The 19,133-nt window shown below is 49.2% G+C and overlaps 1 protein-coding gene across 1 annotated transcript in view; it reads right to left on the bottom strand.

The window, feature by feature from the left end:
- Positions 1-9,851: 9,851 nt before the first annotated feature.
- Positions 9,852-19,133, bottom strand: part of HADH (hydroxyacyl-CoA dehydrogenase) — a 47,362-nt gene continuing 38,080 nt past the window's right edge. The window contains exons 6-8 of the mRNA XM_004748108.3: positions 17,555-17,627; positions 11,622-11,738; positions 9,852-10,697 (exon numbers count right to left, since the gene is read on the bottom strand). Of these exons, the coding sequence (XP_004748165.2) occupies positions 10,579-10,697; positions 11,622-11,738; positions 17,555-17,627 (309 nt within the window). The 3' untranslated portion in view covers positions 9,852-10,578. The remainder of the gene's footprint in view (positions 10,698-11,621; positions 11,739-17,554; positions 17,628-19,133) is intronic.

A 19,133-nucleotide genomic window follows, 5' to 3' on the forward strand; every position in this document is an offset into this window, starting at 1 on the left:
GTAGGAGGTGATACTTATGGGTTACTTTTGGGGAGGGGGGTGAGTAGAAAAAACTTACACCAACACAGTGATTGGCTCCCCCTGGATCTTAGAAGGAAACGGATTAGTAATAGTCTCTTAAAAAAAATTGTTCACCAAGTATGAGCAAGGACACGAAGCTGAAAATGGACCACCACAAGTCCTCCCTCCTTCAGTGGTTCATCTACATTTTTATGACCTAAAACAGTAAAGGACACCTGGCTGGCTCCATGGGTTAAGCCCCTGCCTCGTGCTCAGGTCAGGATCCCAGGGTCCTGGGATCGAGCCCCATATCGGGCTGTCTGCTCAGCAGGGAGCCCGTCCCCCACCCTCCCTGGCCCCTCTCTCTGCCTGCCTCTCTACCTAGTGATCTCTGTCAAATAAATAAAATCTTAAAAACAAAAAAACAGTAAAAAATGCTGAAGAATGGGATCGTTTGCAGCTTTGAGTCATTCCTTCCACCAACTTGGTTCCTTCCTAGTTTTCTACATTCCTTCTAGAATAACCTGTTTCTCCCAGATATCTTTGCCGTCAGAGCTCGGTGCTCATTCCTGGCCCACTCTACCAAAACCCTGCTTTCTGCAGGCAGCAGAGTGGGCAAGGAGAGCTGGGAGTCTCCGAGGGGCACGGCCCAAAAGAAGGCATCCTGGGGGCAGCTGTGGGCAGAGGGATGCTCCACCGGCTCTGCCTCGTTTGATCTGGGAGTGATCTGGCTCCATTCCCTGCAAGCTCAGAGATGAACTTTGTGCCAAGAGGAGGAGGATGGGTCAGCCTCTCTGGAAACACTGCCTTCCTCTGAGGTCACAGCTGACATGCTGGTCCTCACGAAGGGGTGTTTTCCTCCTGGTTTTAGTGTGTGAAGTTGCTAAGGTTGCTGGCAACTACCTGTTGAGCTGTTTGAAGGGGCCTTTGAACTGTTTCTTGACTACAGATGTCCCAAGTACAATAATTTTTTTTCCCCAGAGTTTGGTCTCAGGCTGTGACAATAAGGAAACCTCTAATCAAGGGCCTGTGAGCAGTAACAAGATGCCTGTGTGGCTTTCCTTTTAAAGGAGAAAAATCTGGAGGGAGTAATGCAGGGTTCTGACAGAAAAGAGAAACTTAAATGTTCCACATGACATAGTAGTTGTTCTACAAATTACATTTACCACTTCTGCCACAGGATATCATTTTCCATACATAAAAACCTAAGGAATGTCACGAGCTGCCCCATGAAACGTAATTTCAGAGTTCTTATAAAGGGTTAATAGCCAAACTATATAAAGAACTCCTATAACTCCATGGGGGTGGGGGACCACTCTGATTTAAAAAAAACAGGCAGAGTATCCAAACAAGGCATTTTCCAAAGAAGACAAACAAATGGCCAACAGGTCCATGACAAGATGCTCTATATCATTAGTCATCAGGGAAATGCAAATCAAACCACAAAGATACCACCTCCCACCTGGTGGAATGGCTGGTAACAAAAAGACAAGAAATCACATGTGGGAAGGGTGTGGAGCTCTCATGCACTGTTGATGGGAATGTAAACGGGGGCGGACACTGTGGAAAACCCTGTGGAAGTTCCTCAAAAAATTAAAAGAACTACCATATTGGACCGAGCAGTTCCATTTCTGGGTACTTATCCAAAGACAACAAAAACACTAATTCAAAAACACACATACACCCCCATATTCATTGCAGCACCCTTTACAGTCACCAAGATATGAAAGCAATCAGAATATCCACCGATGGAGAAATGCATAAAGAAAATAGGGTATAACATACACAATGGAATACTATTCAACCCGAAGACAAAATGAAATCCTAACATCTCCAACAACATGGGTAGAACCTGTGACGGTATTATGCTACCTGATGTAAGTCCACCAGAGACAAATACTGCATGATCTCACTTACATGTGGAATCTCAAAGAAAACCAAGAGCTTACAGATACAGAGGACAGATCGGGGGTTGCCTGAGGATGGGGAGGTGGGTAGACAGGGTGGTGGCAATAATGGGTGAAGAGTGTCAAAAGGTACAAAATTCCAGTAATAAAATAAGGCTGGGACGGGGAGCACAGGGAGCTCGGGTGGCTCAGTCAGTGAAGCTTGGGCTCGGGTCATGATCCCGGGGTCCTGAGATCGAGTTCCGCATCGGGCTCCCTGCTCAGCGGGGAGTCTGCTTCTCTCTCTCCCTCCACCTGCCACTCTCCCTGCTTGTGCTAATACATAAAATCTTTAGGTAAGTTCTGGGGATGCAATGTACAGCACAGTGACTGCAGTTAATAATACTGCAGGGCATATTTGAAAGTTACTAAGAGAATCTTAAAAGTTCCATAAAAGAAAACTTTCGCAACTATGGGGATGGTGATGTGAACTGGGCTTTTGGTGATCATTTCACATTATCTACAAATATCAAATCACTATATTATACATACACCAATAATCTGTTATATGTAATTATACTTCAAAAGACCCCAGCTAAGTTCTAGGTATACATACATATGCAAAAATCTAAGCTGTTTTTTAGTAGAAACTGAGTAGTTTGACTACAGCTGGGCATTTTCTTTTTCTTTTTCTTTTTCTTTTTTTTTTTTTTTTGACAGAGACAGAGCAAGAGAGGGAACACAAACAGGGGGAGAGTGAGAGGGAGAAGCAGGCTTCCTGTTAGCAGGGAGCCCAACACAGGGCTCGATCCCAGGGCCCTGGGATCATGACCCAAGCCGAAGGCAGACGCTTACTGACTGAGCCACCATACACCCCATACACATGAGCATCTTAATTGGAATAGAAAGATGTGATTCTAAATGTATTGTGGGCAAAAGAAGATCCTTGGCAGGTGGGCCATGGCTTAGCAGGTACTGTTTTGGAAGCAGCGGTTCCAAACTTGCACAGTGCTTTACTGGGAAGACCTGCATGACCTCGCTCCGCAACCAGGAGTCGTTGGAACGGAGAGCAGATGGGTGGGCGTGCAAGAGCTACTACTTGGAATAAACATTGCAGGCACGAATCAACTAAGTGAACGCTTTATGTGGTAGGTAAAACAGAATTAATAACTTTTAGTCGGAGTTGAAGAACTCAAGTGAAAACTTGCTGTTGACTTACACTTGAGGAAACAATGCGAATGGTGGGTATCGTCAGCAGACCCGTGGGCGGCAGTGATGACCTGGTGTGATGGTCATTGTATACAGTATAGAACACAATTGTTCTATAATGTGTTCTATACTGTAATGATATTTTCATAATTGTTCATAATATGTTCTATACTGTAATGATATTTTCTACCATAGAAGGCATGAAGCAACCAAAGTAAAAGTAAAAGCAATGATCGATGTGCCCACTGAAATACACTCTTCCTGAGCACCTGCCAATGGGCAAGACCCTAGAGAAAAGGTTTTCCACTAAGATTGTTCAGCATCTCCAAGTGTTCTCCTGTTCTCACATACATGCATCCTCTCCCTGAGTGGTAATCTGGACTTTAAAAAACTTTAAAAGACTTTGAAAAAAGTTCTTTTTTGCCCCTTCCATTTGTTCTCAGATGTGAACACGCACGGATCTGTGTGATCATTTAATGTCTGGGTCACTCCTTGTAACCTTCTCCAAGGAGTTAACGAAGGGAAATGGAGGACATGGTGACCATCAGGGGCCCCCTTAGGCAAAACACAGAGGTGGCAGCTCAAAGGTTGCCCTGAGAAGGGGGGTTTTAACTGGGAAAGTCCCTGTTGACAACTGCCAAGTGTTCCGGCAGCTCGAGGTGGTCAGCTGGGGCTGCACCCAAGGCAAGGAAACAGGGTCTTCCACCAGGACAGAGGGGGCCTGGTGGGGAAAGCCTGAGCTTGGAGTCCCACAGAGGGGAACAGCGTCCCCTCCCAGTGCTGCTGGGTACTGTGCACTTGACCCCTGCGAACACGCTTCCTCCTGGGCTGAACAGCGAGGTCACAGACTACACAGGCTACAGGGAGTGGGAAATGAGAGCGCCACCTGGCCCGCACACAGGAAATGACTCACAAATGCATTTCCCTTTGAATGGGCTTAGAATTTATTAAACATATTTTGTCTGGTATGAAGCGTGTTGTTCTCGGATCACCTGTAGCCATAGAGCATATGAACATTATGTCTTCTGCTCATGGAAGCAGTTGGTAACCAGGACTAACCAATCTGTTTTGGACCAAAGATCAACAAAATACTTCTACCCAAAGGGCAGAATCTGGATCGTACGGGGTCATCTGCTCTGATGTGTTCATTCAATCTCTCTCAATCTATCATAGCTGGAGATGTTACGGGCTATACTGAGTTTCTGCTCCCCATTAGATGTGTGGAGGAAATCGGTAGGGCATGTATCATTTGCCAGATGGAATGAGAATACTGCATCCAAGTAGCAGACGGACTCGCACAACTGTTTTTCCTTTGTGGTCACAGTGGAATTCATAGATGAGTCACTTTTCTTTTCTCCATCTTCAGCTTGTCTCCATATTTGAACTCATGGAATCACTGAATTATGTTCTATACTGTAATGATATTTTCTACCATAGAAGACATGAAGCAACCAAAGTAAAATGGAGTCCTACAAATTGGGCTGTTGTTAGTTTTTTTTTTTTTTTTCCAGGTTTTATTTATTTGAGAGAGAGCGAGAGCACGCATACACATGAGCCAGTGGAAGGGCAGAGGGAGAAACAGACTCCCCGCTGAGGGACATGGGGCTCGACCCCAGGACCCTGGGATCATGACCTGAGTTGAAGGCAGACGCTTCACTGACTGAGCCACCCAGACACTCCCAGGTCTTTTTTTTTTTTTTTAAGACTTTATTTTTAATCTCTACACCCAATGTGGGGCTCAAACAACCCAGACACGAAGAGTCACACTCTCCACCACCAAGTCAGCCAAGCATCCCTGTTGTCACAGGTCTTTCCAGTCAGCTCAAATGCAGAAGGGGTAACGGAGTTTTAAAATCGAGCTTGCCCTCCATGCCCTGCTCTGGAGAGGCCCCTCGGTGCTCACCCAAGGGCATACAAAAGCCCCGAAGTGCCTGAACAGCCCCCATCACTTTCTCATACACCAGCGTCGTGGCCTAGGCCTGCGGTAGGCTCCCAGTTCTAAGACTCCAGTGAACTGGGACTCTTCTCTCCTTGGTGCCCAGTCCAAGGGGACCAAACCCTTCAGGCAGCCCTTGCAGAAGTGGGCCTGTTTCCAGGAGCTTTCCACCTGAATTCCACCCTCAATATCACAGCCACTCCAACTTTATTGAGACTTTAGGATGGCAGTCTCTATTCCCGCCTTCAGGCTTTCCACCCTACCCCACCATCTGTCCTGCAGGCTGGGGGAGTTCAAGGGGGTAAATCAGAGACCCAGGAACACAGAGGCCCAAGGAGGCTGTGGTTCATTTTGGAGGGGGTCGGGAGCCTGCAGACTGGAAGACTCTGGAGGGAGGTCTGCAGTCCCTTACTGGCCTCCCGACATTCGGGATTAGCCGTGAATTTAGTAAAAGGGCGCTATAAACTCGTTCTCCCTCCCAGCAAAAGTCAACCCCCAACACGCACAAGACTTCACAAGGACAACACAGAAAATAAAGATACAAGCACGAAGAGACCTACCACGGGCCTAGGACTCGAGAGCCGGGTGCCAGCGCCTGGACGAATCCACCCGGAGACGGGGTGCTAAAAGGGAGTAGGTGTCCCCGTGCACATGCCCTTGGCTCTCGGCCGGGGCCGCGAGTGCGGATAGGGTCAGCTGGTGCCGGCCGCATGGACTTCACAGGGAAAGACCGCTCTCTGCTGTTTCCCTTCCCTGAGCCGCACACCCCCACTTGATGCCAGTTAAGGGAGGACGTCTCACCTGTTGCCACGGCGGAGGGGAGACGGCCTGTTCTCCCACGGGGGAAACTATGGTGGGGGGAGCAGGGGAAGTGGGGAGCAAGTGGGTACTGGGCACCACAGGGCAGTGGCTTCCTGCTCGGCCTGCCCAGCCCACCACAGCTCCATGTAGAGGAGGGCACGCTAGCTTGCACCCTCGCCCTTCTCTAGAGCTTAAACACGGAGGCCGGAAGGTTCTGGAAATCTACCTTCCCACAAGTATACGCCAAAACCCCCACATAGCTCCGGAAGATGGTCTGGGGGCTCAGACCTTCAAACCGCCCCAAGCAGATACTTCATTCACACACGGACTTCTTCCCTCCACTCCTCGTTTTGGAGACTTCTGGGTTTCCTGGCTTCTCAACCTGGGATTTCGGAGTCCAGTGGCTGTTGACAAGGAAGTAGCAGGAAGCACTTCCCATTCTGGGCTTTCCTTCCTAATTAATACCCACCTGCCCAAGAACAGCCGACATTTTCTGGTGGAACATTCCGGTAAGTGCATCTACAGAAATGAGGCTGAGGTGTCATGCTAAGAGACACCCAGAAAACAAATGCCCACCACACTCAGGTGACAGAAGCTCCGTGGAGCTGAGCCCCAGAACCCAAGCCTGCTTAACCCCCAAACCCAGGGTAATCATCATTTATATGGATTCGTTCTGCAACAGCTGTGGGTGGTGAGACACACGGCCTGCCTCGTTCTCTGGCCTGCAAAGGGGTTCTGCCTGGACAAACCACATTAGGATAAAATGGAGTTGAAGTTTTCTCCTGTTTGTACACCACTATTTCTCTACCATACACGTTAGAACCTTGGACACATCTCTTCTGGGCACTTGCTTTTTTCCTGGGGTCTTCTGTCAGCAGCAGTCTGTCGCTTATTTGATAAAACGGAACTTACCTGAGCGGTAGTCGCCTCCCCACGCGCTCCCACCTCCCTCACAGGGGGGACCAGCACCTCTCTGGGGCCTGGAAAGGCTCCCCGGGGCGGCTGAGGGCGGAGTATGAGGCTCTGGCCCTTGTCTTTTTACCCAGGCGGCCCAACAGCCTAACTGCCAAGGCTCTTTTATGAGACGGGGGCCTGTTCTCAATCTTCAGCCCTCTCCCCCCAGGTGTAAAGGGTTTGGGACTCTGCAAGCCAATAGGTTTTCAGGAATATTCCCTTCCAGATGGGTCAGAGAGGAGGGAGGTGGGGCACAAGTAGCCTAATTGGCTGGCGGGGTGCTCACCATTTTTAATCCACCAACCCAACCTCCCCAGATGGGTTCTGTCACTTCGTCCATCCTACTCGAGACCCCCAGGGGACAAACAGCTCCCCCCACCACCAGGTTACACAGGGTGGTGCACAGCACTAGAACCCAAGTATGTTTAACCCCAAAGCCCATGCCACTCATCATTTATGCTGATTAATTCTGCAACAAATACGGCTGGTGATTCTAAATAAAACGCCAAATAGAATTAGTATGTGTGGGGGGAGCAGTTTCTTTTCGGAACTGAAATTTGTTCTGCCACTGACCAATTTTTTTCTTTTCATACATACATACATACATATATAGAGTGAGCACACACAAGCATGGGGAGGGACAGAGGGAGAGGGAAAAGCAGGTTCCCCCATGTGGGGCCCGATTCCATGACTCCGGGCTCATGGCCGAAGGCAGACACCCAACGACTGAGCACTCAGGCGCCCCCATTGACCAATTTAAAAAAAATATAATTTACATAACCAAATGTGTTGAGAATATAGCACTGCTTCCATTGTTCGAAGTGTTTAGCATCAATGCCTATTTCTAAGAAGAAAATGAGCCCCACAAAATTACAAGGAAGTAGCCACACCCTGTACTTTTAGATAGACTTAATTGGTTCCCTAGGTTGAAATGTTATGGGGGCTGAAATCGAGGTGAGACGAGACGAAAGGTTGTTCACAAACGTGTGGGAAGTGTAGCTTGCAAACCGAGAGAGGAAGCACACAGCGCACACGGTGTCTGAGCCGGAGCTCAGGGAGCCGCGTGATGCTGTCCTGCGGCGAGCGACTGGGCCTCCTCCAGTGGGCTTCAAGCTGATGTGGGACCCAGCCAGAGAAATCACTGCACCCTGACACCCAAGGGGCCCTCATTTTGTACCACTGGGATAAAGTACAGAAGTTTCTTAGCTCCCAGAGCCGGTCCCCCCTTACCACCCACCCCCGCCCCCTGGCCTCACCATCGAACAGTCCCAGACGGGACATACACCTTGGGACGTGTCAAGATCCAACCATCCTCCCCTCCATGAACAGTGAATCTTACAGACATTAAAGGGCCACGGCTTCGACTTTACAAAGACTTCTTCGAGAAGCACAGAAACGGTGCTTCAGAGACCCCCATCCTGCTGGATGGAACGCCGAGCCAGGCGGATGGCTCAGCCAGAGCTCAGACGCTTTTCCTGGTGAGCCATTTCACCCACGGTGCGTTTTCTTTCTCCTCTCAGTTGTTACTTTCTCTTCTAGGAATAAAAGTATCACTAGGAGGGACGACAGGAGAGAGGGGGAAATAAGTATCCTCTTGACTGAAAGCCTGGTGGTTCCTTTCCAGATTCCAGCAGAGGTCCCCGCTTGCTGTGTGGAGGAAGGGCCAGGGCCGGTGGCTCCAGCCAGACTCGCCCTCTCCCGCACAAGGGCCACCGAGCAGCCCCCGAGGCCCCTGCCGAGGCCCAGTCTTTAAGCATGGGTGCACCCCAGGAAGCAGAGACCTGAGCAGGTCCGGCTGGGCAGCGACCCAGCCTGCGGGGGACGCAGAGACCAGGGCGCACCGGAATGGGACAGCGGCCCCGCCTGCCAGGGGCGACAGATGTTCACACTCCTGCCTGGCCCCAAGCATGGTGGAGGTGGCGGAGGCCAAGCCTGCGGACTTTTCGGTAGTCTAGAAGTGCATTTAAACACCTAGGCTAGGAAGAGACATCCCCGCAGGGCAGCAGTCGCATCGGGAGTTCTTGCTCTCCGGGAACTCCACCGTCCGGAGCGAGCCCTGCAGCTCCCGGGGTGAGCGCCCCAGTGCCCGGGCCGGGCCCTGCCGTCAGAGCGGGAAGGAAGTTAGGGCTCCTGGCCGAGGTCAAGCAGCAGCCCGAGCACAGCAGGGCCCTGTGCGACCACAGGGGACTGGGTACTGCAACGGTGGTGGTGTCACAGGTGCTTCCTTTCTTTCGTTAGGAAATGTTTTATAAGAATACCCTAAAAGTTTCCTAAGCCAGGCTCTACGTGGGTAGAAATGTACCGTATTATTTTCCCGTGATGCTATAGAGTCAGGAAAAGGGTTAACCAGACCATGACACAGGGGTGGGGGGGTGGGAATCTCTCAACCATGAGAACTGTGACCCAGGACACCAAACAAGGACAGCCGTGTTGGGGACGGCCCTGTGTGAAATGTCTGGATTTGAGATTTTCAGACGTGCTATTTTGCTCTGACACAGTTCTGTGACCTCGGCGCGTCCCTTAAGCACTGTTACTGGGGCTGCTGGACTTGAGGGTCTCTGATGTCTTTCCTGCTTCAAATTTCTATCTTGGAAGACACTTTCTCAACTCCATGATGAAAAGAGGCTTATGTTACACTATTTCTCTTTGTTGGCAAAGAAGAAACAGATGCTCCTTAAAAATTGTTTTCTGTGCCCTTACTACTGCTTTACTGGTAAGACGTCAACGGAGTGACAGTGGCAGGCCGGCCCCACCGAAACGCCTACTGCCCCTGCGGCGGTATGAAAATAACAACAGGGGCGTGGGGGAGGTCACTCGGTTAAGCCATTGCCTTAGGCTCAGGTCATGATCCTGGAGTCCTGGCATCGAGTCCCGCACTGGCCTACCTGCTCAATGAGGTGGGGAAGGGGGGAGTTCTGCCTCTCCCTCTGACCCTCCCCCTACTTGTGCTCTGACAAAGAGATAAATAAAATCTTTTTTAAAAAAATTATAACAGGCCAAAGAAGATGGGGCAAGGCTTTTTTGACTAAATCACCAACCTTTACTTCTGTAACCATTCAAGCATGTTACAATTTTAAATTATACACGTTTATTTCAGTTCAGATTTTCACAGATTAAAAGATTGCATTTTATTAGAATCAATTTACAGGCAGTCTGTTGCAATTTCTCATGGGGAAAAGAGAGAGACAGACAGACAGACCATCATCACTGAGATTCTGGATGTGAATGAAACCTCTTCCCGCAAACCAAGCACTTGGAGACAGGCCCACCGACAGCCCGAGATGGGTAAAGACATGACGTCTCAGGTTGCGCCCCAAATACACGGTAAGGCTTGCAGCTGCGGGGAGCAACTGTTCTCGGCCAGGCCAGGTGCGGGTGTTGCTCACGGCGGCACCTCCTAGCCACGCCACCGGCAGCTCCTCACGCTCCCACGCGGGAACACCCAATACAGCAGCATCCAGAGCAAGTGCCGGCCCCTCCACAAGTGAGGGAATTTGGGCACTTCTTGACAAAAATGGTAAGGTTTGCTCCAAGGCACTGAGGGTGTAAAGCTTTTCAGAAAATACACAGAAATGAACAGACTGAAAAAGGGAAATCAGTTCTCAATGGTGGAATCTGCCATTAAGACAAGTAGTGTAAATAATTACGTCAGCTAGATTATAATCAAAATGCACATCGAACAGACTGTGCTGTGTGAGGGAACGTCTGACCACAGAACATTCCCGTGGGCACTTGGGGGAGCTGCTGGCACGTGCCTCCGGGGCTTCCTCCCGGAGCCAGACAAGCTGAGCCTCACTTGTACTTGTAATAACCTTCGCCAGTCTTCTTGCCCAGCTTGTTCTCCGCTACCAGCTTCTTCAAGGACGGGATAGGCTGAAACAAGGGGTTCTTTGGATCTACTTCATACCATCCTATTGAGAGGAGGGAAAAGGGCTTAGGATGGAGCGCTGGGATTATTTTGACACCTCAGCATCCCTAGGGCAAGGCAGGGGCTGGAGCTTGGGAGAAGGGGCCCTGCTCTGCTGTGGCAGAGGCAGGAGGCCACTGGGAGGACACAGCCGGACAAACCGTGGCTGTCACAGCTGGCTTCACGTGGCCCCGCCACTCACGCAGTCTCCTCCTGGAAATGCTTGATACCCACAGTCCAGGGACAAACACAGAACCAGTGACTCTGCCCCCTGGACTCCTCAGTGGCACCACGAAACGACTTCTGGAGTACATGTTAAAAACTGGGATTTGCTGCCACTGGGATCTGGCAGGCTCATTAAATCCAAAAGTTCACGCTTCACTTAGAACCCTCCTTGTTCCCCACAAATACTTGGGTATTCTTCATGAGAGGTGGGAGCAGGAGCTACACTAAACTTTAGGAGACCAGTTTTCATAATTATCTTTACCGTCTTCAGAGCCACTAAATAGATATATTATTGTCTTTAAAGGAGGTTAGAGCTCCACAGAAGTGGAGGTCACACAGATGAGCATTTATGATGGAAAGACACAGTGTACCAATAGCCGCTTCCAGTGCGATCCTATCCCACAGAACCATTAGCGGAAACCGGGGAAGGGGTACACGGAACCGGTCAGTGCCATATTTGAAACTTCCTCTGAATCTATAATTGTTTCAAGATGAAAAGTTTTAAAAATAAGCTACCCTGTGAGGAGATGCTGGCAAGCACATTTTTCCTTTTCCTGCCATCTTTTAACTTGAATCTTTAAGTTGGTGGGAAAGAACTCTGGAAGGTCTGAAGTTACGGCTATGAACAGGCACTGTAATTCACGGTCAAAAGAGACTACCTCAACTGCATTACAGAAAGATAAGAGAGAAGTCCAATTCCTACCATCCAAGATGAACTTCACAGTATCCAGCCCCACGTAATCGAGAAGCTCAAATGGGCCCATGGGGTAACCAGCTCCCAGCTTCATGGAAGTATCGATGTCCTCCTTGGATGCATCACCTGAGGACAAGAGGGCAGCACTGAGCCATCACTGTATTTCCCACGGTTCTCCTTGTCACACTGATAACCCCAGAATTCAGTTTTGCAAATTTGCACATTCAAAAAACATCCAAAGTCAGGATTTCTAGCACTGGTAAGATTTCATCACAGAGGTACCCGCCAAACACACCACAAGATTTCCAAAGCCATTCCGCCAAGCTGTTCTGCAACGTCCATTCGGTGCTGACGCAGGGAGAAGGCCCTGGTGGCCTGGAAACATTAGTTATTTTTAATGGACTGGGATTTCCCAACATCACTTAAAGCTTAAGGGAGCATCATTTTTACTGATAAACAGGACCTTTTTAAAACAGGAAAGAACAAACCTTTGTATTTTTATATGTATTATTATGCATGTTTTACTTTTCCAGCATTCTTGGTTTTACAAGTAATGAGTATTCCTCTGGAATTCCACTCCCATCAACCCTTTAGTCAAGATAAAGTTCAAAAAGAAGCCCAAATCTGATTTAGAATTGCCACTCAAGTTTGAGTTTTGTAGACTAGGATAAAAGCCAATGTGCTTTTTCCTTGGAATTTTACCCTTCACTCTTATGGTCCTCGGGCCACAAGTTTCTCAGACAACCTGGTTCCTTTTCTCCAAAATGAGGAATGGGAATAGTCTATAACAAGCTTATTTTATGTAGAATTTTGTTCCAAAATATAAAGAAATGGTGAATTATACCAGAGCTAATTGAAAGGAGAAAAAAGTTCAAATACTCCAAGAGAATTTTATACCTGAACATGTTTCAGATTTTTAGACATGAAGAATAGGAGCTACTTGTATGTATATGTATGTATATATATATGTATATACAGATATATATGTATATACATATGTGTGTGTGTGTGTGTATGTGCGTGTAGTTAAAAGATTTATTTATTCACTTTAGAGAGAGCACGAGTGAAGCAGAACTCTGGAAGGTCTGAAGTTCTCTGAGAGAGAATCCCAAGCAGACTCTGTGCTGAGCACGGAGCCTGAAGTGGGGCTCAATCTCATGATCCTGAGATCCTGCCCTGAGCTGAAACCAGGAGTTGGACACTTAACCAATCACACCACCCAGGCACCCCCACACTCTATTTTTTAAAAAGTCTATGAAATACAGTTGAAGGTGATTAAAATACCAACTGATTATTTCCTATGGGTGACATTATTAGTGCTCCAGTGATTTGTCAACCAGGGGTGCTGAGAATCACAATTTTGAGTTTTAGGCTATAAGAAAGCAAAAAGAGCAAAAATGATCAAATACATCAGCTTCAGGTGGCATCCTTCCTTCCTTCCTTCCTTCCACTTTTATCTATGTCTGCTCCATACCAGGCACCAGAGACTTAGGATGAGACAGAGAAACACCAGACCACCACTCAAGTACTCATGATATAGCGGGACGACTCAGATGTGTAAATCAAAAACTTCACCAACCCCCTGTTGAAGATTCATGAAGACCAACACGTCTCTGCATGGGCAAAGGTGAGAGATTTAACTGCAGTGCCCACATTTCACCAAAACCCACTCACAGAGGCCCAGGTCCTGGAGGATGAAGAGAATCCCAAGGGACGGGCAGGCAGGAAGAGCATGCCAGGCAGAGGGAAAGGCATGCACCAAGGAGAAATGAGCAAGAACACAGCAGTTGATAAATGGATTCTGCTCAGAGGCCTTCACTGGACCCTGAGACTTCTGTGGTGTTAAGACTCAGAATGCTAAAAGACCACCCAGCATGTGCCTCTCCTGGCCCAGCACCTGCTGCTCCCTGAGCCTAGGGTCCTCCCTCCTCCAATATTTGACATTTGCTTCCCACATGCCTCTGCTCAAGTGTCCCTTCATCAGAGCACCCCACCCTCTCCTGCATATAAACTAGCAACTGTAAGAACTCCAGGCTAGGACTCCCGCCATCCTCTTCCCTTTATCTCTCTCCAGATTACTGGTCACAACCTAACACGGTATCTACTGCTTCATTCGCTGTGGATGGCTCCCTTCATTAGAATATCCGCTCCTGGGAACAGAAATCTCGTAGCACAACAGTCCCAACTTACCTAAAGCCATTTTATCAAATCTATATTCAAGGACAAACAATGAACCCTGGAGGCAATTCTGTAATTCCAAATTCAGAGACTCATGTGAAGACTCTTTTATTTCAAAAAACAGTATGAAGATAAAGCATATCAAAGAAAAAAGATCTAAGGGCGCCTGGGTGGCTCAGTGGGTTAAGCCTCTGCCTTCGGCTCAGGTCATGATCTCGGGGTCCTGGGATTGAGGCCTGCATAGGGCTCTCTGCTCAGAGGGGAGCTTGCCTTCTTCTCTCTTTCTCTATGCCTGCCTTCTGCGTACTTGTGATCTCTCTCTCTGTGTTTCAAATAAATAAAAATAAAATCTTTAAAAAAAGAAGAATCTAAGTGGTATTACAGTCAGCAACTCTAAAAATTCTCAGTAATACAGAGCAAAAGAGGCAAAAAGAGGGAGAAATAAAGCACACAGATTGCTATTCCATGTGGGAGTTAAATATGGAACTGTGCTTTAGACCAATAATTCCTAAACTTGTAGAGAATCAAGCACTTCACTGAGAAGAGGACACCTGCCCCAAATAAAACGCAAACACAAAATTTCACATCAACTTCAGGAGGTTCATGGGGCTTCCCACCTCTCCCCAGTTAAGAGCCCCTAACTCAGTGAGCCCCCAGGCCTCCTGCTCAGTGGGGAGCTGGGAGCAGCCGGAAGTGTTTCCTGGTTCCTAGGCTGGCTCACCAGCGCCACCTGCCAACCACTCTTGGCATTAACAACAAACCGGGCAGCACCCCTACTCCCTTCTCCATCAACAGCTCCCTAAGTGCCAGTCCAGGCACTCTGGACCACGATAAAGAGGAGACACTTCCCAGGCCCCAGAAGAAAAACAGAGTACCCAGCAACAGAGGGACACGCCCTGCCACAGGGAGGAGTGTGGCAACCACCCTGAGGGAGAGTCAAGCTGTAAAGAGAGGGAAAAGAACACAGATCAGGACCAGCTTGGAACCCCAGGAATATCAGGCAGGACCTTGTAATAACAGTGGGAGTAAGGTCCGTTGGCAGAGGGAGAGGCGCAGGGGCAGCAAGGGCAGAGGGGAGGCTGAGAGCAGCTTCTCCGGGAAGGGAACTGTATCCGGTGGGCTACGACAGAAACACCGAACAGGTCTTGAGCAGAGGAATGACAGGGCGCAGCGTGTCACGCTGTGATGGGGGCCCCCACCAGCCCAGTCCTCCCAGAAGAGCTGCCTGGGGCTTGGCAGGAAGGGGCCTCCAACAGGTGTGGCAGTCTGTGCACCAGCCTGCTCAAAGATCTGGACAGAAAGCGGCCGGGATGAGGGGGACCAACTGCACCCACTGGGCCCCGCATTACAGCACGCAGAGTGAGGGCAGAAGCCAAAGGACTGAGAAGGCAGGCCCGAGGAAGAAGCCAAGAGGCCAAGAGCATCAGAGAGCAGTGGCGGGGGACAAGACGCAGTGTCCCCAGATGCCCCAGGGAGCTGGCCAGCAGCGCTAGTGCAGGGCCCTCAGTCACCCAGGGGGCCTGAGCGGCCGTGACAGAGGTGACTGCTCTAATGCCAACACAGCCCCCCAAGGGGCCTCCCCTACTCGGAGCGGCACGTCGTCAAGCTCTGCACATAGCACACACAGCCCAGCTTGACAGGCTCTGTGAGGGACCAACTGTGCACGTCCCCAGAATGCATGTTAACCCCCTGCCCCCAGGATGAGATGAGATCATGGGTGGAGCCCCATGAAGGGATGCGAGCCCTTCCAAGAGTCAGGAGAGCTCATTTCCCCTCTCTGCTCCCTGCCATGTGAAAATACGAGGCGGCAGCCGTGTGCGTCCCAGAAGAGGCCCTCGCCAGAATCCCAGCATCTGGCACCCCGGCTTCCAGCCTGTGGAGCCGTGAGAAATCTGAATGTCTGTTGTTGATATACCACCCAGTCTGCAGGACTGGTGTTACCAGGGCCCACACCGACCGAGATGGTGTCATACGTAGAGGAGCTCCCTGGAGAAGCTAGAAAGAGGCCGGGCAAAGCCAAGTGTCAGAGTGTCTTCGCTGCACAACTCCGCTGCCGGCCCCGAGCTTCCTCGCCGTGTGTGGGAATGTGCGGCAGGTAGGGTCTCCTCGCCCTCCCGGACGATGTGACAAATGAACAGGCAGGGCAGACAGGAGAGGAAGGGTCCAAACTAGTTCAGGTTTCAGAGGCGAACTGACGCGGTTCCACCAGGCGCTGAGAGTGGGCGCCCCTCTCACCGGGCCGGAAGGGGGGCAGGGGGCAGTGGAGACCGGGCAAAGGGGCCTGGTAATTAGCCCGAGGTAGGATTCGTGGAGTCCAGACCGCAGTGTGCCTCCCGGGCCACACGCCCACCCCACACATGGCCCTAGCTGCTCCCGAAGCCAATGCTCCAGCTCCCAGGCTTCAAGCAGCCGCGGGGATAGAGGCAGAGGGGCGAGCAGTGCCGTGCTGTCCTGGGCAGCACGGTGGGCAGTGTCTAAGAACACGTCCACCGGGGCTCAGACCCCCCCTATCCAGCCTCACCTCACAGGGCAGGGTGGGGGGTGCTGATGAAGAAGGTCAAAGCGACCAATGCCAGTGGGAGGGAGCAAAAGACAAGAAAACGCCTCTCCACTTACGATCAGATGCAAGGCGCATCCGAGAATATATCAAAGTGACAGTATGTTTTAGTGAGGAAAAAAAACCTTAAGAAGTAGATTACCCTCATGCTACATTCTAAAACATTACACTAAATAACAAACAAACAAAAAAAACACCTGCCTTTCAAAGTAGGGTAAAATGCTTCACACACTCTTTGAGGTGTAATTAGGCATATTTGTTGATAGATAAACACAGAAGTGTTGGTTTGATCTTAGAGCAAAAGTGTGGCAAATGCTTCCATAAAACAGAGGCAAGTTTTAATATTTAAAGCAGATTTTGAGGAAGCAAATGTGCTTTCATCTCTCTGAAGAGCTGGTATAAATATTTTGTTTCAAAAATGACATTCTCAGGAGCGAGCATTTGTGAATGAAGTAATTGAAAACAATTACACTTGCTTTTTATCCAGTCCTATTAAGGCCTATTTGCCTTTGAAGCTGACATGATAGTTACCTTTCCAGAAATGTGGTAGGGAAGGGAAGCAGGAAAATGCACACCATTTTATAACCTTGGACCATGTCCCAAGTTCTATAATTTTATAACAGGGGAAATCTTTCTTTGTAAACCAACAAGTATTGAGAAAAACATTTGAGACCATTCTTAAGGTTAAAAAGAAATCATCAAATCACCATGGCATCACTTAGTAAGATGGGGAAGGCCCTTAGAAATAGTCATTGTCCCCTATTAGCCTTGTCACTTACCTCCCATCATCTATCACAGAGTCAAAAATTTCTGAACTTTAAGGATGTTAAAGGTCCCTTAGTCCAGTGATTTTTACACTATTACTATTTTAAGCAGGAAACTTCATCAAAAGCAGAGATTCGGGCTATAAATCCGGGCTGGTCATGCAGCTGCTCTGGCTGACTGTAATTGGGTGCTTGGGGGGAGAGGGGACATTCCAGAGCCACATCTCAGCAGCTCAGAGGCCTCACAGGGAACCCAGAGGGGCAGGGGGACACAACAACAAAGGTCCTGGGGTCCAGAGGGAGGTTGATTCACAGAGCTAAAGGAATAGAAGCACCTCCTATACCCTGCATGGCCTCACCACTTCCACAGGACTGCTTGAGAACCAGGGAGCAGCACCGAGAGCTAAGACCCACTGTCCCCCAGCGCAGATCAGGACAGCTACCTCGTTCGTACAGCCTGACCGCTTCCATGAGGTATGGCACCAGCAGACGGTTCACAATAAACCCCGGAGTGTCCTGTTTTAGGAGAGAAAAATCAAAGACAGGTGAATTTTCACTGAACTTGACCTTCTGCGAGTCAGCAGACTGCCCCTTCTCTGCATCATATGACCTGCACTGACAAAACTCAGCGTTCTCAAGGTTTCTTTTGAACTCCCAGCATGGCCCTACTTCTATGGTACATGACAATTTATCCAACAGTTCTAATGCTTTAAAAAAATGAAATAAGATCAAGCCTAGATGCCCTCACTGCAGGAATCCTGAAATAAAGGCAGATGAAGGCAGAAAGGTCACTGGAAAGACCGCAGCTCGGAGGGCAGGCCGTCTTGGCTCGAATGCTAATAGTTTCTGACACTGAGATACTCTGAAATCAGGCTCATCACGGGTGAAATGAGAGTCATAATTTCCACAAGTTGTGAAGACAACTCAGAAAACACACAAGATGCTATGCACACGGCCAACCCTCAAACGGTAGCCCCTTCACCCCTCTCCCTGCCAGGACCCCTTTCAGGGCTCTGGAAAGAGCACGCACCACCATCTGCACGGGAGCGCCACTGCCTGGACTCCAAGCTGCCATCTTTGGGCTACTTGGGCTGTTCTCACACTCCAGGGCACTGTGCCAGGCAGTGCAACTGGGGACAGGTGCCAGGGCAGAAGGTCCCTGCACCCCGGATGACCCCCTGCCCCGAACAACACACCCCTTTCAATTTCCTCATCATTACCATGCTCATCAGCTCTCCTGGAGGTCTCCTGTGGGATGTGGTTTCTCTGGGGGAATCTGTGAGGCAGGCTGGGCTGGTAATTTTTTTTGGTGTTATTTCTATGAAGCTGATTACCACTAAGTAAATGGTATGAATTTAAACAAAAGGCTGCAATGTTCCTGCAAACAGAACTCCTCGCTATTGCCCTGGGCCCTGTGTTCCCTTTCTAGTACACACACTAGGCCCTCAATAAATGTACAAATGAAAGCCAGCCTGCCCCCCTCATTAGTCTAAACTAGCCTGACTGCATGCTGTGTAAACTAGGCAGTAAAGCCACTGGATTTGTCCCTCCTGTAACTCTGCACAAGCAGAAAGCATGTCCTACTCCTAGCTCCACAGGACCACAGGGATGAGCAAAACAGCTGCATCAGCTTAACCACAACTGTATTAAGGAAAAGATGCTGACTTTGTAACTAGGGTCAAAGTGCTTTTAAACCTCAGAAAGTTTACTGTAGAAGCTCAGGACAGGGCAGATGAAGCACACTTCTACAAGGTTAGAAGTCAGAAAGTACCCTGGGGAAAATGTTTGCTCCAATCAGAATACATGGAGTTTTATACAGTTAATATCCACAAAGCTCAATACCAAAAAAGTGCTAAAACTCACGAAGTATTCAAACTCACTAGTAATCAAAGTTGTTCTCATTAGAATAAAATGGCATTTTGCCAATAAGATTACTGGCAAAAGGGTTTTTTCCCCCTCATGCTAATATTCAATGCTGCTGCTGATTCAGAGAGACATGTACTCTCACGATATTGATATGTA

Source organism: Mustela putorius, unplaced genomic scaffold, assembly GCF_011764305.1.
Source record: "Mustela putorius furo isolate JIRA1106 unplaced genomic scaffold, ASM1176430v1.1 tig00000868_pilon_pilon_pilon, whole genome shotgun sequence".
Classification (NCBI taxonomy): domain Eukaryota; kingdom Metazoa; phylum Chordata; class Mammalia; order Carnivora; family Mustelidae; genus Mustela; species Mustela putorius.